At 41.2% G+C, this 21,595-nt stretch overlaps 1 protein-coding gene across 3 annotated transcripts in view; it reads right to left on the bottom strand.

Moving 5' to 3' along the window:
* Positions 1–21,595, bottom strand: part of IFT140 (intraflagellar transport 140) — a 478,284-nt gene that overhangs the window by 204,594 nt on the left and 252,095 nt on the right. For all 3 annotated transcript variants that reach the window (XM_033914590.1, XM_033914591.1, XM_033914593.1), the window contains exon 18: positions 8,006–8,202. In XM_033914590.1, coding sequence (XP_033770481.1) covers positions 8,006–8,202 — 197 coding nt within the window. The remainder of the gene's footprint in view (positions 1–8,005; positions 8,203–21,595) is intronic.

Raw genomic sequence — 21,595 nt, 5'->3', positions numbered from 1 at the left:
AGCAAGAAGCTGGACTCTGCACACAATGCAACACCACAGAAACAGTGACACATGTCTCCTAAAGCAATAAATAAATAGAAAATTTTTGTTCTATCTTTGTCTTCTCTGGTTTCTGCTTTCCTCATCTTCTTGTTACTCTCTTCCTTCCATCCACTGTCTGCCATCTCTCTGCCCCTATATGGCATCTTCTCTCCTTCTATGCCCCTTCCAGAAACTGTATGCCTCCCCCTTCCAACTCTCCTTTCACCCCCATTGGTCTGGTATCTGTCTCCTCTCCTTCCCCTCTGCTCTGGCATCTCTCTCTCCGCTCCCTTCCTCCTGTTCTTCCCTGGTCGTCCTCCTCAATTTATTTTCTGCCTTTGTCTAAATTCTTTTTTACTATTCAGTCCTCAATTTCCCTCTTTCACTGTGTCTACCTATAGCTTGCCACCTCTTTCCCTCACCCCTTCCAGTAACTAACTCTATCCTCTTCCCTCAATCCTGCATGTGCCCTTTTTTTCTTTCTCCTCCCCACTTCCTTCCAGCATCTGCTCCCCCTTTCCCTCACACTTCCATTCAGCAGCTGTCCTTCCTCTCCCCCACACTTTCATTCAGTGTTTGTTTCCCTCTCTCTACCCCTTCCATCTACTGTTCACCCTCTATCTCGCCCCTTCCATTCACTGCCCTCTGCGCTCTTTCCATCCAGTGTGCACCCTCTCTCCCTCTCTCTCTTCTATATGGCATCTTCCCTCTTTCTATGCTCCTTCCATAAACTATCTATCCTGTGCCCCTTCTCTCCTTTGTACATGATTGATTTCAACTCTGTCACCTCTCTGTTTTTCTCTCTGTCACCACCCCCTCCCCTATGCTCTGGCATCTCTCTCTTCTCCTTTCTTTCCTTCCCACCTCACAGTCTGGCATCATCCCTTCCCTGATTCCCGGCATCTCTCTCCTTTCCTTTTCTTCCATCTCCCCCTCCCCCTCCCCCTCCATGCTCTGACATCTCCTCCTTCCTTTCCCCCTTCCTTTTCCCTTGATCTGGCATACCTTCCTCCTTCCCTCCATGCCCTGGCATCTCCTTTCATTCCCTCCAGTTGGGTAGAGCAACACTCTCCTCCTCCGCTCCCTTTCCTCCTTCTGTCACCCAAGGCCTGGTGTCCTGAACTTCTTCGGGCAGCAGCAGCATTCACAATTCACTGCTGTTGCCGGCTTCAGGCCTTCCTCTCTGTCGGGTCCTGTCTTCATGAAAACAGAAAGTAGGCAGGACCCGGCAGAGAGGAAGGCCTGAAGCCGGCAACAGCAGCGAATTGTAAACGCTGCTGCTGCCCGAAGAAGATAATGGCACCAGGCCTTGGAGCACCCGAGGCAGACCGCTTCTCTCCCCTCCCAGCCAAACCCCCGCTGACCCTCCTATCTCTCCTCCCCCCCAAGTGAATCTTTCCCACACTCCCAACGAGAGCAGCAAAACTCTCTACAGTAGCATTGGCTGCTTCGCGGCTTTCTCCTGCCGGTGCAGCGTCGCTGATGACGTCATCAGTGACACGGCATAGGGAGGAGAAAGTCGCGAAGCAGCCGAAGGTACTGTAGGGATGTTTGCTGCTCTAGCTGGGAGGGTGGGAGCGCGATAGGGACCGGGCTGGCTGTGCACCCCCCCTAAGGCTGCACCTGGGGCGGACCACTCCCCCGCCCCCCCTTGGCACGCCACTGATTTGATATACTGCTTTTGACAATTAGGGCCTATGAAACTCCGCTAGCAGTTTGTAGCACGGTGAGCCGCACTGAATGGCCCGTGCTGCTCCCAATGCTCATAGAGTTCCTATTTAGCGCAGCTTTCTGTGCTAAAAACTGCTAGCGTAGTTTGATAAAAGAGGCCCTTAGTATTAAAGCAGTTCTCACAAGTCAAACTGCACATTTAGATCTGAAATAATGAATGGACAGATAATTCTCTAAAACATCTTCATGTGTTCCCAAATTTTTAAAATATATCCTGTACCTCTGGGGCCAGTTTTTATAACAGGAGACCTAAGCTAAAGTTCCAAATAAGTGCTTAATTTCAGCTTTTTCTAAGGTAATACAGTATTTAGAAATAAAACAAAAACAAAGGAAATAAGGTTATACCTTTTTATTGAACTAAATCAATGCACTTTATGATTAGCTTTCAAAGGTAACCCCTTCTTTAGGTCAGAAATAAGCAAATGTTGACAAATATCAGTATATTTAGGGAAACATGAAAGCATTTTAGTGATAGTTTTACAAGAAGAGGGAGGGGTGGGTGGGTTCATAGAAGACAGAGAAATGACAAAGCAGTTTACATTTCTTTATACAGTCAAACCTCGGTTTGCGAGTAACCCGGTTTGCGAGTGTTTTGCAAGACGAGCAAAACATTCTCGCAAAACTTGTCTCACAAACCAAGTGTTGACTCGTTTTGTGAGCACTCCCCCCCCCACGAGAACCGGCATCGCTCCCCCCCCCCCCGCTCGCAAAGCCCCCCACTCAAACCGGCACCCCCGCCCGAACAACTTGAACTTACCCCCCCCCGTATGGCACTGGCACGCAGCCCACAGGATGTGCCGGTGCCGCTTGAAGATCTTCCTGCCTCTGCCGGGCCTTGAGCATGCATCTGCGCATGCTCAAGGCCTTCTAATTCTCCCTCTTGTCGAGAGCAGGGGGGGGGGGAGCAGCGCCACTGGCCTCGGGGGGTGAGGGGTATCAAAGCGAGTTTCCATTATTTCCTATGGGGAAACTCGCTTTGATATACGAGTATTTTGGTTTACGAGAATGCTTCTGGAACGAATTATGCTCGTAAACCAAGGTTCCACTGTAGTTTGAAAGGAATCAGAGGTCTTAATTTAGTCCTGTCTGGTAGGTATCAAAATATTTCATCATTTTAACGGTCTACATTCTTGGATTGTCTTAAAATTTCCTTTTAGTATTCTCACCATAAAATTATTGGTGTGGTGGACAGTTTTTCAAGTATAGCAATTTTTAATATGATTTCTGTGTAAGTTGATCCTAGTCTTTACCATCTGGCCTGTTTCACCAATGTAACATCCTTCTTTGCACTTTTTTGCACTGAATTATAAGAGGGGTGTTCAATAATTTATCTACCTCACTAGGAAAGAAAATTTTTTGATTTTTCAGTATAGTCCCCTCATAGCCATATATACTTCATCCATTTTTCCTGCAATAACTTTAACCCCTTTGAAAATAATTCTTCTGCTTGACCTTCAGACCAGTCTTCATCACTTGAAAACTGTTGTCCATAGAGAGATTTCTTCAAAATAGGAAATAATCAGAGGGAGTCAGGTCAGGAGTATAGAGTGAATGGTTCAGATTCTGAAACCCACATTTATAGATAACAGTCTGATTGTTAATAAGAACATAAGAATAGCCTTACTGGGTCAGACCAATGGTCCATCAAGCCCAGTAGCCCGTTCTCACGGTAGCCAATCCAGGTCACTACCTGGCCAAAACCCAAGGAGTAGCAATATTCCATGCTACCGATCCAGGGCAAGCAGTGGCTTCCCCCGTGTCTTTCTCAATAACAGATTATGGACTTTTTCTCCAAGAAATTGTCCAAACCTTTCTTAAAACTAGCTACGCTATCCTCTCTTACCACAACCTCAGAAAATGAGTTCCAGAGCTTAATTATTCTCTGAGTGAAAATTGTTTTTCACCTATTGGTTTTAAAAGTATTTCCCCGTAACTTAATCGCGTGTCCCCTAGTCTTTGTAATTTTTGACGGAGTGAAAAATCGATCCACTTGTACCCTTTCTACTCCTCTCTAGATTTCAATCATATCTCCCCTCAGTCATCTTTTTTACAAGCTTAAGAGCCCTAATCTTTGTAGTCTTTCCTCATACGAGAGGAGTTCCATCCTCTTTATCATCTTGGTTGCTCTTCTTTGAACTTTTTCTAGCACCACTATATCTTTCTTGAGATAAGACCAGAATTGAACGCAATACTCCAGATGAGGTCACACCATGGAGTGATAAAGAGGCATTATAACATTCTTAGACTTGTTAACCATCCCTTTTTAAAATAATTCCTAGCATCCTGTTTGCTTTTTAAGCCGCCGCCACACTTTGGTTGGAAGGTTTCATCGTATTGTCTATGATGACACCTCCAAGGTGGACCCTAGCATCCGGTAACTGTGATTCGTGTTATACTTCCCAATGTGTATTACTTTGCATTTGTACACATTCAATTTCATCTGCCACTTGGACGCCCAGTCTTCCAATTTCCTAAGGTCTGCCTGCAATTTTTCATAATCCACTTATGTTTTAACAACTTTGAACAGTTTCGTGTCATCTGCAAATTTAATCACCTCACTCATCGTTCCAATTTCCAGATCATTTATAAATAAGTTAAATAGCACCAGTCTCAGTAAAGACCCCTGTGGCACACCAGTTTACTCTCTTCCATTGAGAAAAATGACCATTTAACCGTACCCTCTATTTTCTATCCAATTCCTAATCCACAACTGAACTTTGCCACCTATCCCATGACTCTAATTTTCTCAGGAGCCTCTCGTGAGGAACTTTATCAAAAGCTTTCTGAAAATCTAGATACACTACATCAACTGGCTCACCTTTATCCACATGTTTATTCACACTTTCAAAGAAGTCAAGCAAATTGGTAAGGCATGATCTCCCTCGGCTGAACCCATGCCGACTCCATCTCATTAAATCATGTTTGTCTACGTGTGTCACAATTTTGTTTTTTTATAATTGTTTCCGCCATTTTGCCTGAGGTGAGGCTTACCATTCTGTAATTTTATGGAATTCCCCTGGAGCCCTTTTTAAAAATCGGCATAACATTCGCCACCCTCCAATCCAGGTACTACAGACGATTTTAGCGACAGGTTACAGATCACTAACAGCAGGTCAGTACTTTCATGTTTGCGTTCTTTTAGTACCTTGGGATGTATACCATCTGGTCCAGGCGATTTATAACTTTTTAACTTGCAGATTTGGCTTAGTACATCTTCCAGATTCACTGAGATTTCTTTCAGTTCCTCCACATCATCACCCTTGAAAACCATTTCTGGTTCACGTAGATTTTTACATCTTCTTCCATAAAGACTGAAGCAAAGAATTCATTCAGTCTCTCCGCTATGGCCTTATCCTCCCTGAGCGCCCCTTTTGCTCCTTGATTATCCAATGGTCCCACAGATTCCCTCACAGGTTTTCTGCTTCTGATGTACCTAAAAAAGTTGTTATGAGTTTTTGCCTCTTTTGCAAATTCTTTCTTAGTTGTCTTTATCAGTACTTTGCATCTAACTTGCCAGTGCTTGTGTTTCTTCTTATTTTCTTTATTCAGATTCTTTTTCCATTCTTTAAAGGGTGTATTTTTTGGCTCTAATAGCCTCTTTCACTTCACCTTTTAACTATGCAGGCTCTCATTTCCTCTTCTTTCCACAATTGTTGTGGCATATGCATCAGCACATTGTCGTGAAGAAGCAGCACGCCTGCTGCAAGTTTTCCACAACTTTTCTCCAAAGTGTTCATTGTGTTGGTGTAACTCTTTCCGGTTATGGCTGTCTTGTGTGGCATGAACTCTAAATGCCAAAGTCCATCATCCCAGAAGACAATTGTCATGACAATTGTCATGCCTGCAGAACTTCTTTGTGGTGTGCTTCCATTGCATTGACTCCATTTTGGACTCAGGATCTCTGTGATAAACCCAAGTCTAATTTCTTGTCACCAAACGAAAATAATTCACTTGTTCTTCACGGAGCATCTCCAAGGTCTCCTGACAGCACTGGAGCCTCATGACCTTTTGACATGGCATCAGTATTTTTGGAATCCATCTTGCACTAACCTTGGATGTGTCCAACTTTTCATGAATTATTTTCCAAACTGTACCTGCTGAGATGCCCATTTCTTCAGCTATCTGGGAAACCTTAATTCGTCTGTCTGACAAAAATAAATCATTCACTTTCTTGCACATTTCTGTGGAAGTTGCTTCTACAGGCCATCCAGTGTGAGGGTCATATTCAATGGACTCTCTAACCCACTTAAACTGCTTGCTCCAAAATTTTACTTTGTAGAATGATGGGCAGACTCACCATAAAATGCAGTCATGCATTCATGGATCTCCTTTAGCTTTTTCCCTTCTTTTGTGAAAACCTGAACGGTGCTCCAAATCTAGCAGTTTATTACTTGATTTGCACAAGGATTCTCCTGACATTTTCTCTTGGAATATTAGACTCACACTGAACCCCAACTGTACATGAGCATATTTGAGACATGTTACAACATGCACAGATTTGTTACAACATGCTTGCTTGCTTTCTTTGATATTCCGGTAGATAAATTGTTGAATGTCCCTTGTATACACGACATTAGAAGATGAACATGTGAAGAATCCCTTTATGTAGAATGTTTTTCCTATATGAATGACTGCAGAATCCTTTGAGATGTGCTCACACAGTTTGCAGCTTGCCACACCTTTTTGCTGAGAAGGCTTCCAGATCAGCTGCAGGCCGCATACAGGACCTGAAGTGGCTTTGAGAAGAGTAGTACGGAAGGGAAGAGGGAATCAGCAAGAGAAGGTAACACCTGCGGGAGGAAGGCAAGTGAGAAGGAGGATGAGAGGCGCACTGGGACAGTAAGGGAAGGCTTCCGAGTCAGCTGCAGGCCGTGTGAAGGAACTGCGGCTGCAGCTTTGAGAAAAGAAGTACAGGAAGGAGGGAGCTGGCCAAAGGAGGAGGCAAGTGAGAAGGAGGACAATGAGCATGTTGGGACATGGAAGGGAGGAAGAGGGGAGCGTTGGGACATGGAAATAAGGAAGGAAACTTCAAACAAAGAATGGACGAAGGGAGGGAGCATAAACCTAGGACATCCAAGGACTGCCTGTATATCAAACTAATTCACATTAATTGAGCAACTTATACATATACACATAAATACACACACACACACACACACACACAGAGACATTCATTATATCCATCTGTCTATAAAGAGATGAATACACACACATAAGACAGAGCTCATCAATCTTCAAAAGCATTAAGCAACATCTTATTCAATATCATCTTAATGTAGAATGACTCACTGCCTGGAAATCAGAGACTGGTCCACCTGCTTATGAGTGGACTACTAAACTTTGGTTTATAGCTGATATGGAAAGGATCATGGAACAACATAAGATGACTCTCTAAAGTTGAAAGGGGATAGATTCCTTACAAATGTAAGGAAGTTGTTCTTCACCCAGAGTGGTGGAGAGCTGGAACGCTCTTTCAGAGTCTGTTGTAGAGGAAAACATCCTCCAGAGTTTCAAGACTAAGCTGGACAAGTTTCTGCTAAACTGGGACATATGCAGGTGAGGCTGGACTCATTTAGAGCACTAGTCTTTGACCTGGGGGCCGTCATGTGAGCAGACTGCTGGGCAGGATGGATCACTGGTCTGACCCAGCAGCGGCAATTCTTATGTTCTTATGACTCTGGTTAAATGGGAGTGTATATGAGAACTCTTTCTTACTCATTGTTCATAGAATGTATGGACATTCATTGCTCATTTGTTTTATTGCATAGTCTGGTGGAGAAGGATGGATGGGGGGGGGTAGTCTGAGGAGCAAGTGGGGGATTTATATGCATCTTTCTAAAAATCTGAAGTTCCTGTCTGGGTCTTTATGTTTGTGAAGCGATTTGTTTTACACAATGTATATTTTGCATCTTATGCTTGATGAGTATCATTGACTTAAATTTCTAAAAAAAAAAAGACCTCTAAAAACCCCCAATAGATAACAGCTTGGTTGTACAATAAAACTGTAATCTGCTATGCCAGAGTTCCAAAGGATCTTCCCCCTCCAGCTTGCTAGCAATTATGTTTTATCAAATTATGAATCTGGTTTGGAACAAAGAATGAGTATGTGAGCACAAAATGGTAATCATTTTAGTAAATCACAGAAAGATACAATTAGCCCAGAAAGGATACATAATCACAATGAAGTCCAAGCTTATAAACCAAGTTGTAAGCAATAAGTAAGCAATAAGTGGAGAAAAGTTTCCTATCTCACCTTTTGATGAGCTTTATAGATTTGAAGGCTTCATCCATGTCCCCAATAGTAAGGAAAAAACTGAAGTTCAGCATGGCTTCTCGAGTGGTCTTATCACACTCTTCTAGTCCAATGAAATCCCTAAGGGGTCTCTTTGCCACCATTTGGGGTGTTTTAGGGGATTCTACATCTACAGTAACTTCTTTTTCTTCTCCAGACTGGAAAATAAAATGAGTGTCAAGTTGTGCTTCTCTCAAAATAAGGTTCATCAGTCCTATGAGGCTTTTTAGGGTCATATTTGTGTTTTATTTATCCAACAAAATTATTAAATGCACAAATAAAATGAAGCCAATTTTAAATGCTTTGGGTTTTTTAAAAGTGTTGCTTACCTGTAATAGAACTCTCCATAACAGTTGGCTACTAGTCCTCACATATAAGCAACATTATTCAACAAACTCCAGCTCAGAGAAGTGTAAAGAAAGTTTAAGAGCTTACAAAAATGATCTGAGAATGTGTGGGGGCTCCCACATCTGCATGATTATAGGTAGTCACCTCATTTCTGTACAAAGATAGGAAAAACACACTTCTAGAGGAGGCAGTAAATTTATGAGTTCTCTATTAACATTTATTAAAATGATGTACTTATCAATCATGTCACATTTTTTGTGATTATTTTTTCTGTCAACACACTGATTCACATAAGTTTGTATATTCTATCTCATGATTCATTCGTCTTTTATATAAAGGGTGTCCCAATAAGAGCGCAAAATTTAATTTTTTAATAAAAGGCATAATTTATTCAAAAGGTTCTGATATTTTAATTTTAGTATAAAGTACGCACATTATGATTAAGTGTGAACACGATATATGACAAATGTCCCCCATGACTCTGCTAGCACTCTTGCTCTTTTGACAAAATTTCTATAACATTTTTGCATAATTGCAGCTCAATTTCTGCAATGGCATGTCAGATCTTCTCCTTCATCTTATGAATTGTTCTTGGTTTGTTGGCATAGAAATGAGACTTCACAAAACCCCAAAGAAAAAAGATGCACAATGTTCGATTGCACGATCTTTGGGGCCTGATTTGGTACATTTTGTCGACCCAAAATTGCCTTCAATTTTCAAAATGTTTCAGCATAACTTTCCCCACATTTGTAATAATTTTTCACAATAATAATGCATTATTTATTTGTGTAGCGATCCATAACTACTAATCAAAATATGTCTACATGACAGCTGTAAAATTTTCAGCCCCACTTAAACAACAGAATGGAAATAGCACCCAATTCAAATCTTGCAACCATTTATTTTTAAGATGGTTAAATGAATTTTTATACATGTGTGTGTGTGTGTGTGTGTGTATATATATATATATATATATATATATATATATATATAGCATAGTTACTCATGTGTAGCAGGTGTTATCCAAGGAAAACAGGCAGATGTTCTCACATATGGGTCAAAAAATCAAAGCTATAACAGCGGTGTAGAGATAAACAAGACAGTTCTATTGTTTTATATATATTTATAGGATATCAGAACAACCCCTGGAGTCAACTAACTCCTTAGGTCAGGTAATTCCTCATTCATCCCTTATCTTTGGAAAAAAAAATTTAAATAGTTTTATAAATATATTTTTAAATAGTTAAATAACTTAGCTTTTAAGTATGAAGCAGTCTCATTGTATATTTAAATCTCCAGCATTGAGGCTCAGAGAGATGCTTCAGCGTTCAATTAACGCTCCCCTGGCCAACGCGTTTCGCCACACTTTATCAAGGCTGGGGGCACTAAAGGAAAGCAAAAACAAAATAAGATTAAAAACCTTTTTGAATCTCAAATAGTACAAAAATTAAACCGAGTCATACCTGCATCGATTTTCCTAGCTGTATACTAAGCCGTCGGCATCCAGTAAAGATGGCCGCGGCGTACTTACACCCGCTGAAATATCCTCCACTCCTGACGTCACATCCGGGAGCCCGAAACGTCAGCTTGGTAAGAATCCCCATTACAGATCAAATGACAAAGAACCACAAAGTAATTAGGGGTTAGAGTGTTAAAATTTGAATATTAAAGATCTACTTGGGCTAGCCAGCCAGAGGTTTCATTAAGTCCCTCCGGGTTCATAGTTTTTAACAAAAACATCCAGCGAAGTTCTTTTAAGTTTAGATTTTTTTCAGTGTTACCATCCTCCCACCCTACTTTGACGATATCCAACACTCTCCATTTAAGATCATCTAAGGTATGACCACAAAGTTTCCAGTGTCGTACCAAAGGGAAAGCTTCATTTTTAGTATGGACTCAGGAATTATGTTCAGTTAGCCGTGTTTTAATAGATCTTAAAGTACGTCCTACGTATAACTTTGGACATGGGCACTGAATAACATATATAACCCTGCTAGAGTTACAATTAGTTATAGCTCTTGAACGATAAGTAACACCTGTGATAGGGTGAATCCATATTTCCCCAGATAGGGTGAAGGGGCACCATTGGCAATTCCCACAGGGTAGATGACAACCTATGGGGCCCCTCAAGATGTTGTGATTAGCATATTCCCCAATATTCTTCTTTCTTTTATAGGAGAAAATAGGGCGATCTTCCAAGGTGGGGTTGGCTAATCTTGCAATGTGCCAATGTTTAGCAACAATTTGAGTGATCTTCTGAGCCATGGTGGAGTGTTGCTGAATGAAAGCAAACCCCTCATTGGGGTCTGAAGACTTCTTCTGCTCCAGTAAGAGCCAATCCCGGTGAGCATACTTGGCCCTGATGTATGCTTTTTTTACTACTTCATAAGGGTACCCTCGTTGGTAAAACCTCTTCTTCATGAATTTAGCTTGAATTCGAAATTCATCCAAAGAGTGGCAACGCGGCAGACAAAAAACCCGAGGACAAGAAGAATTGGATTTCAGAATCAACCGGGTTAAGCCTCAGGTCCGCAGATTCGATCTCAACAACGGAGCAATTCCCCATAATAAATTTATCCTCCACATGTTTATCTAAGGCCCAAGAAGATGTTTTAAAATTAGGCCTAGGATTTGTCCCAGCTACACATTATGATGCTTTTGAAACACGTCTTGCTTTTTTCAGTTTACTGCGGAAGTTACATCTGAAGATGTTTTTTCTGGATCATCCCCCTAAAAATGATGGTACGCTGATTGCTAACAAATCGGACTGGTGCCCTGTAACGCCACTTCACCCTTATTTAATGACCTTTATGGATTTAGTCCTTATGGACATTGAAGAGATGGAATGTCAACATCAACAGTGACCTATAGAACACAATTTGTCTCATGAAGAATGGCGAGCGCTACTTGACCTCCAAGAGAACATCTCCTTAGTTATAACTAGGGCAGATAAAGGAGGCGCGATTGTGGTTCTATCTAGAGAGAAGTATCTACGCGAAGCCTATCGACAACTGAATAATATTCAGTTTTATTTGAAATTGAGGGATGATCCTGTATCTGATCTGAAATCAGCTATATCCATTTTAATATCGAAAGCTTACAAAGCCAAAATGATCACTACTCAGGAAGCTATGTTTCTTAATCCTAAGTGGTATGTCACCCCTAAAATTTACTTTCTTCCGAAGATACATAAAGACAGCTTGAACCCCCCAGGGCGTTCAATAGTATCTATGAGGTATTCTCCCTTGGAGCCTTTATCAAAATTCTTAGATATTTTTCTTCAACAGGAACTCCACACTGTACAATCTTACATAAAGGACACCACACATATGTTACGGCTGTTAGCCGAAGTGAGGGGTGTGCAGGCCCACTGGTTGCTGGTCACGTTTGATGTCACGGCCCTATACACCATGATCCCAGTGAACCAAGCTCTTAATCTGCTTCAAAAAATTTTTACTAAGCAAACGTTATGACCTCACATGTCATCTGAGATATTGATGCAGATGGCTACGTTAGTTCTTACTCAAAGCTACTTTTGGTTTCATGAAAATTTTTACCTGCAATGCCATGGGATCGTGATGGGAGCCTCTTTGGCATCGTCTCTAGCAACGTTATTCATGGCAGCTATGGAGGAGGAGCGGATTTATCCAATGCCTTTGTTCCGATATATGGTTTTCTGGAAAAGATATCTGGACGACATATTTTGTATTTGGTCGTCAACGGAGAGTGATCTGCACTTGTTTGTGGAAAGTTTAAATCAACTTGATATTAATATTCAATTTACTGCGACTACTTCCCAGCGAGAAATTGCTTTTCTCGATATCAGAATCATCAAGGATCATGATAGGTTTGTGACAACCATATATCGAAAGGAGACGGACCGTAACAGCCTACTTCGTTTTCATAGCTTCCATCCGATTACCCTCAGACGAAATCTGCCTATCAGTCAATTTCTGCATTTGCGGAGAATTTGCCACTCTTTGGATGAATTTCGAATTCAAGCTAAATTCATGAAGAAGAGGTTTTACCAATGAGGGTACCCTTATGAAGTAGTAAAAAAAGCGTACATCAGGGCCAAGTATGCTCACCGGGATTGGCTCTTACTGGAGCAGAAGAAGTCTTCAGACCCCAATGAGGGGTTTGCTTTCATTCAGCAACACTCCACCTTGGCTCAGAAGATCACTCAAATTGATGCTAAACATTGGCACATTGCAAGATTAGCCAACCCCACCTTGGAAGATCGCCCTATTTTCTCCTACAAAAGAAAGAAGAATATTGGGGAATACGCTAATCACAACATCTTGAGGGGCCCCACCCCCAGGGTGATAGGTTGTCATCTACCCTGTGGGAATTGCCAATGGTGCCCCTTCACCCTATCTGGGGAAATATGGATTCACCCTATCACAGGAGTTACTTATCGTTCAAGAGCTATAACTAATTGTAACTCTAGCAGGGTTATATATGTTATTCAGTGCCCATGTCCAAAGTTATACGTAGGACGTACTTTAAGATCTATTAAAACACGGCTAACTGAACATAATTCCCGAGTCCATACTAAAAATGAAGCTTTCCCTTTGGTACGACACTGGAAACTTTGTGGTCATAGATGATCGTAAATGGAGAGTGTTGGATATCGTCAAAGTAGGGTGGGAGGGTGGTAACATTGAAAGAAATCTAAACTTAAAAGTTCTTCGCTGGATGTTTTTGTTAAAAACTATGAACCCGGAGGGACTTAATGAAACCTCTGACTAGCTAGCCCAAGTAGATCTTTAATATTCAAATTTTAACGCTCTAACCCCTAATTACTTTGTGGTTCTTTGTCATTTGATCTGTAATAGGGATTCCTACCAAGTTGACGTTTTGGGCTCCCGGATGTGACATCAGGAGTGGGGGATATTTCAGCGGGTGTAAGTACGCCGCGGCCATCTTTACTGGATGCCGACGGCTTAGTATACAGCTAGGAAAATCGATGCAGGTATGACTCGGTTTAATTTTTGTACTATTTGAGATTCAAAAAGGTTTTTAATCTTGTTTTGTTTTTGCTTTCCTTTAGTGCCCCCAGCCTTGATAAAGTGTGGCGAAACGCGTTGGCCAGGGGAGCGTTAATTGAATGCTGAAGCATCTCTCCAAGCCTCAATGCTGGAGATATAAATATACAATGAGACTGCTTCATACTTAAAAGCTAAGTTATTTAACTATTTAAAAAAATATTTACAAAACTATTTAAAAATTTTTTCCAAAGATAAGGGATGAATGAGGAATTACCTGACCTAAAGAGTTAGTTGACTCCAGGGGTCATTCTGATATCTTTTTTTTTTTTTTTTATTTATAATTTTAAATACATTACAATATCCAATAATTTCAAAGGAAAAAAGGAAATCACACAGAAACAATAGATAATCAAATCATACATACATAATTCCTTTCAAGCCCACATTAATGGGGAGAACATGTTACTATTTCTAATCAAATAAAATCAGGAAAACTAAAGGACAATAATTATCGGTTCATACTAACAATCTTGAATCTTTCCTTACTAAATGGGATATTAATTTATTTACTCCTCTTATTCTCAGCTGGATGAAACAAATTCATTTCTGTTCTCTTACTACTAAAAATTGTTGTAGTTGTATAGGATCCCAAAAGGCATACTCAATATCTTGCAACTTAATCAAACATTTACAAGGAAATTTAAGGTAAAAAGATGCCTCTAGGGCCAAAACTCTATCTTTCAATTTCAGAAATTCTTTCCTTCTCAATTGAGTGGTTCTAGAGACATCCGGGAAAATCCTAACTAAATCTCCACAAAATTTCATTAGCCTATTTTTAAAGTAAAGTTTCATTAATAACATCTTATCCATCTCGCTCATGCATGTTATCACCAGGGTGGACCGACTCTGGGTCACATCCTGAGTGTCTTCCAAAAATTCAGTCAAATTTACCTCTGGTGTGGCCAGATGGTCCACTTCCTGGGCAGATTCAATTTTTTTAGGAGGAATATAATAGTAATTATTTATTGGAAATTTCTCCGCATTAGCCATTCCCAGTACTTCTTTAAAAAACTTCCTTAATAAAATTTCAGGTGACAATAAGTGAGTTACTGGAAAATTGACTAAGCGGAGATTTTTTACTCTATTCATATTCTCCATAGATTCAATTTTAGAGTGTATCACTGTGGAATCTTTAATAGCAGATACCGAGACCGCTTGTAAATTATTACATTGAGTTTCTATAATATTTAGTCATTTATCCAAACAACTTAAATTTGAGTCCACGTTCTCTAATTTAGAAGAAACTGTCTGAGAAAAATCCCCCATTTGTTTCATCGTTATCCTGAGAAACCCTTCCACTCTAGATATTGCTAACCATAAGTCTTTTAAGGAAATATCCTGTGTTTCCTCTGTTAATGGATTTTCCTCCACTCCACCAGAAAAATTCAATGGTTTAGGTATTTCAGTGTAAACTAATTTACTTATATGGGTAGAGGAAACCACTTGACCATTGGATATAGTAGGGTTTATATTCCTACTATCACTAGATACTGGGTGAAGGGGAGGAGTCCGTTCAAGGGGACTTATTGACTCTCCTGACAGAGAGGAATCTATATTTGGTGGTACAACAAGTGGATTTTCAGATAATGTTAAATGTCTGTCCATGGGGCCAGATACCACTGGTGTTGAACTTTTTTGTTTAATTTTTCTTTTCCCCATGTTCAAACAAACATGCGCCACTCATAGAAGCAAATAATATTTACCAACAAGTTTTGAAGTTACCAGCAAGTTGACTCCCGGACTCCTTGTGGCTCCAAGGGGCTCCCAAGGGGCCTTGCGTGCCCCTTCGGCCACGCCCTGCGGCCGCAACCGCAGCAGCAGCTGCTTTTTACGATGTTGGAGACGGACCCAGTGACGTCAGGGGTCCGTCTCTATGGATGCCTGTCGGCGTTAGCTGACAGGGAAAGAAGCCGCTGTTGCTGGAAACTGGGACCACCAACGAGTCTCCTCACTGCTATTCTCCAGGTCAGGTAACTGCTCCCAACTTGACCGCGGCAGCGGCTGCTTTTTACGATGTTGGAGACGGACCCAGTGACGTCAGGGGTCCGTCTCTATGGATGCCTGTCGGCGTTAGCTGACAGGGAAAGAAGCCGCTGTTGCTGGAAACTGGGACCACCAACGAGTCTCCTCACTGCTATCCTCCAGGTCAGGTAACTGCTCCCCCATTCTGATATCTTATACATATAATAATAGAACTGTCTTGTGATTTCTACACCGCTGTTATAGCTTTGATTTTTTTGATCTTTTGCCTTTTTGGTTTTCTATTATTCATTATATATTTGGTGAGGATGGCTCACATGTGGGTGACATCATCCACAGAACCCGGCACAGACAGTCAAAAAGTGTACTGTCACTTTACAACTTTAAGACCACCTTTCCACCCAACGTCAGTTCACAGGACCATAGATTCAGTAACAAAGCTAAGAAGCCAACTCGGGAAGGTGGAAAGGTTGTGAGAATATCTACTTGCTATCCTTGAATAACACCTACTACAAGTGAGCAACTTGAGAGGAAATGATATAAAAGTAAATTACCTGAACACAAAACTGCATGGAGGGCTGCAATCAACAAATACAAATACAACATCGCTGAGGCCAAAAAAGTCCAATATGCCCAAGAAATTGAAAATGAAAACTTCAATATCAAAAAACTATTTTGCTTACTACGCACCATGACTGCTCCCCCTGATTTAGGTCTGCCTGAAAAGATCTCTCAACCTATTGCCCAAACCCTTGTTATCCATTTCCTCAATAAAATAAAGACCATATAGCATGAGGTTGAAATTGTTCCTATCTCAACTACCCCAGTTCACTCACCGCCACAGAAAAATTCTGAACCTTATGCTGCTGACCAATCTGGAGCACATTTCTATCACTAGAAAATTCCGACACAGAAAAACTCTTAAAGAAACTCTCCTGCCACAGCAGCACTCTTGATAAATGCCCCGGCTGGTTATTAGCAAACAGCCCAAATCATATCATTGACTGGCTCACTCTTTTTCTGAATGATTTACCAAACCAGATTCTAACAAGATGGCGGCCGATTAGGTCATCATTTGCACTGTCTCCCTTTTCTCTTTTATTTCTCTTTTTTTTTTGGTCTTCTACTGTTTTTTGTTTGTTTTATTTAGTTGTTTATTTTTTATCTGATCAATTTTTATTAATCTTATTAGATTTATTATATTGGTTTTGGGATTCCACCTGCGAAATTTGATCTGATGGTTTCTGATTTGACCGTTGTATTTGGTCTATCAGTTCGAAAGGCCTCTTTCTTACCTGATATTCCTTGCACCTCGTCGACCCTGAGCTGTGTCTGGTGGCTGACCCATGGCAAGTGAGGCTAATGGGGGAGAATCAAGAGGGGAGCGTTGCCGAAGTCGATGGAGGGTGGATGAATCGTCGAGAGGCGGCAGCTATCGAGACCGGAAGCGCCATGTTTAAGGTGCTCAGCGTAAACTCCAACTGCCGGCAAGGATGCAGCTCCAGATTTCCTCCTAGCAGAGCGACATCGGCAGGATGGGAGGTCCGGAGAATAATTTTTCATAGTGCCTGGAGTCTCGCCTCGTCCGATATCCCACCACCAACATGGGAGTGGTGTTGTGAAGGCGATGTCATCAAGTGCGAGGGCTGGCAGAAAATTACATAATCCGGACCAAGGAGTGGAGGAATGGAGTCGGCAGGAACTATGAGCTGTTAAGTGTAATGGCCGGTAATCCGAAGATCGAGAGATGTTTCCCATTGCACCGAAGAAGGTGACATATGGCTGGAGCGCAGAGGTCGATGATGGTGGTTCCCCAGCTGAAACGGCTAATTGCGCTAGGGAGGGTTACATTGGTGATTTGACTGAAGTGAAACTAAGTCCTTCCTGACTCTTATACCATCGTGCATATTATATCTTTTTTTTTTTTCTACTTATTTGTTTTATTTATTCATTTTAAATTTCTTAGAATTCCATTGTTTAACGGTTTTTCATTCTATTCACATTCTCTCTCTTTACCTTTTCCTTACTTCCAAAGTTCATTTTTTTCTTTTTACATTCTATATCTTATTTAACTTTAAAACATCATAATTTAATTTTAGTTTATCCAATATATTATTGTTTGAGATGTACATTTTGCTTTAAAAGTGTGGCCTTAAAAAGATCTATGTATTCTTGTTAGGATGTTTCTTATCTTATTTTTATCTCTGTTTTTTATTTTACTTCTCTACCATTTACTAATTGTTTTTCAGGTACTTTAGTTAGATTGTGAGCCTTCGGGACAGTAAGGGTATTTCTAAGTACCTATTTTTACTTATCTTATTTTTATTGTATCCTTAATGTATATTTTCTGTAAACCGCTTCGAACCTAACGGATTAGCGATATATAAGAAATAAAATTACATTACATTACATTACCATGGCCAACTCCCATCCCAAATGGGTCAGGTTGCTCTCACCCCTATACCCAAGGCCACAAACCCAAGGCTGACCTAACAAATCCTACAAATTACAGCCTATAGCTGGCATCCCTAAACTCACCAAACTTTTAGAAACACGTGTAAGTATACAGCTCTCAACCTATATCGAAAAACACTTTTGCCTCCATCATAATCAGTTCAGATTTTGCCCACAACAGAACTTCTTCTACTAACCTTAAGTACCAAAATCAAGGAAACACTAAGCAAAGGACATCAACCATCCTTCTTCAATTTAACATTTCTGCAGCATTTGACTCAGTCAATCACCAACTATGCCTAAATATACTCAATGAAATAGGCATAGTCGGCACAGTATACAACTGGTTCAAAGATTTCGTAGAGAATAGGAGCGACTTTGTCTGGAAAGATGAAGAACTCTCACAAAGCTTACAGGCATTCTGTGGTGTTCCCTAAGGTTCCTCCTTCTCCCCCATACTCTACAACCTATTCATGAGCTCCCTAGGCAATATTACCTTCAAAAACAATAAGAGCCTATTATCATATGCAGATGACATACTCCTCCTCATCTCAATAGAGCACGACTCCAATAACATCCCCCGAGAATTGCCAACAGCATAGACAAGATATAAACATGGGATACTCTAAAAAAGCTAAAACTGAACACAGAAAAAACAAAAGCACTGTGGTTTCACAGCTCCCAGCACACAATCCCACAGCTATCACCCTGCCCGCAGGAATCAAACTAGAAATCAACAAAACCTCCAAAATACTCAGGGTTATATTGGACTCAACCCTCTTCTTTGAACGCCAGATCTCCAACATACGAAGAAAAACCTTCTATAGCATGAGGCAACTCCAACTGATTAGTCCATTCTTCCACAGTCATCACTTCGCAATACTGACTCACTTCGTTAGTACTGTCTCAACTGGACTATTGTAACTCCCTTTATGCAGGTATATACGCTACCCTTATCCACAAACTACAACTGATTCAAAACACGGCAATATGCCTAATCTTCAGTGTGCATTAAATTCAAAATATCATGCATAATGTATCACATCCTTTATGCAAGCTCAGCTGAATCTCTCATAAACCTCATCATCAATTCTTTGGCTAATTCAGCCAGAAACATCAAGAATCTTCTTCTGATCCTCCCATCTCCTAAAGGAATAAAATACAAGTGCATATTTAGCACACTTATCACCTACATCGGCGCAAAGACCTGGAACAGACTCCCAACAACCATCAAAATGGAACCATGTTATCTCAAATTTCGAATGAAACTAAAGACTCTCCTCTTCAGCGCAATTCATTCCGTTGACAATCAGTAGCTTGTTCTAGCTTTCAGGATTTGCTCCCCTCCAATGTAAATTGTACTGCGAATAATTCCTCAATACTTCTCTGTAGAGGACCTCACCCCTCTCTCCTCCCCTTTGCTATATCTCCTCTCACCCATTTCTTCCATCTTTTTTCAATTACTTGAATTGTACGTCGCCTTGAACCTATTTAAGCATAGAGTGACTCACAAATCGTACATTATCTGAGGACAAACAAGCATATTCTCATATGTGGTACTCTCTAGCTGCCAGGATCATGCCTCTGAGAAGAGGGTTATTGACGAACATGAGTCTGGCGGAAGAAAGTTTAGATCAAAAGATGGGAGCAGCTGAGTGGAAGATCTGTGAGGTTTGATTTGATATGAGTAATAAACAAGAGCTGCCTCACCAGGGTGAGAATATGGTCTTGGACAGAAGACAGGGAGAACTATAGACTGATTTAGATGAAATTCTGAGACAACCTTCGAGAGGAAATTGGATGAGTGCAAAGAATGACCCTATCGTGGTAGAATGTAGATCTGACACAAGCTCCTGAAGTTCACTTACTTGGTGTACACACATAAGAGATATATTAGGAATACTACTTTCCAAGTGAGATGCTTGAGAGATGAGGTCAAGAGTAGTTCCAATGGAGGCTTCATCAAAATAGAAGGTATAATACTAAGATCCCAAGTCACAGGAGGAGGTTTGAGAGGTGAATCTTGAAACCAAAGGATGTACAGACAATGGCTTTTTATCCAATGGTGTATGAAAAGCACTAGTAGCACTGAGATGAACTCAGTGCTGGAACCAGAGTTGGAAAGGTGTTAGAACCAGAGATGGAAAGGTGGAGAAGATAGTCCAGGACTGATGGGAGAAGACAAGTGATTGGTTCTAGCAAGTAGATATTACACCAGACTGTGAAGTAAGTCCACTTGAAATAATAGCAACGCTGTGTGGAAGGCTTCTTAGAAGCTTCAATGATCACCAAAACTGATGCAGAGAGCGCAAAAGCATCTAGTCAGTGGGAGAAAGATACCATGCTGTGAGTGCTAATGAACATAGATTGGGATGGAGAAAAAAGCACTCATTCTGTGTCAGCAATGTTAAAACAATTTGAAGTAAAGGAAGGTCTTCTGATGGGAGCTGAAAGGAAACTTTTTTTGGAGGATGGTTCAGTCTGCATCACCAATCCTTTCCAGGTCTCAGATATCCACACGCTTTCACTTCGCTGGTGATGCCAAGAGAAGTAGAGAGGGCTCCAACAGGGTTTAATGAGTCAGAACTCAAGCCTTTTTTGAGTCAGGATGTGTGGAAGAGCCAAAGGGGGTTAAACCCATGGCTCCCCCCCTCCCATGTGTCCCGTGGCATGAAGTACAAAGACCCTCCTCAGGCAGCCATTCAGCACCAATCTGGAATGATATAGGGGTTGAATCACCCGAGAAGTCCATTAAACTCAATTATAAGCAAAATTGAAGTGTTTGGAGACAGAGAGAGGCTTTTAAAACACAATCGGGAAATCCAAGATGGCCATTCATGGCAGCATTTTGGTGCTAAAAAAACCAGCCCAGAAGAACTAAAATAAAAGTCAGAAAATTCTAAAACAGTCCTAGGAACCCTCAAAAAAGCCAAATTCTAGACCACTCCAATGTCTCCCATAGACAGTATTAGAGTATATTCAAAGAACTACCATGTACTATGCCTGCAACAGCTTTCACTGCAGCTGGAACATGAAGAAGGACTTCTGCCTCCGACAAGCAAGAATGGTCTCCAGTGGCTTGTCTCTTCAGGCTACCTCTGATTCAGGTTAAGAAACCTGAGACCCCAGACTACACACACTCCATTACGATTCTTTGGTGGGGGGATGCAGCTGACTACCCCCAAGCCTCATGGCCAGTTACAGGGTCAAAACAGCATGCACTCCAGCGTCTGAACTCCTCACGAACAGATTGGAGAAGGTTATCATGCCATTGTACCGGGCCATGGTGCACCCTCACCTGTACTGCGTACAGCACTGGTCGCCATACATGAAGAAAGACACGGTACTACTCGAAAGGATCCAGAGAAGAGTGACTAAGATGGTTAAGGGATTGGAGGAGCTGCCGTACAGCGAAAGATTAGAGAAACTGTGCCTCTTCTCCCTCGAACAGAGGAGATTGAGAGGGAACATGATCGAAACATTCAAGGTACTGAAGGGGATAGATTAATAGATAAGGACAGGTTGTTCACCCTCTCCAAGGTAGGGAGAATGAGAAGGCACTCTCTAAAGTTGAAAGGGGATAGATTCCGTACAAATGTAAGGAAGTTCTTCTTCACTCAGAGAATGGTAGAAAACTGGAATGCTCTTCCGGAGTCTGTCATAGGAGAAAACACTCTCCAGGATTCAAGACAAAGTTAGACAAGTTCCTGCTGAACAA

This window comes from Geotrypetes seraphini, chromosome 11 (assembly GCF_902459505.1).
Source record: "Geotrypetes seraphini chromosome 11, aGeoSer1.1, whole genome shotgun sequence".
NCBI lineage: Eukaryota > Metazoa > Chordata > Amphibia > Gymnophiona > Dermophiidae > Geotrypetes > Geotrypetes seraphini.
The sequence above is the reverse complement of the archived record's forward strand: the minus strand, read 5'-3'. Positions and strand labels throughout refer to the sequence as shown.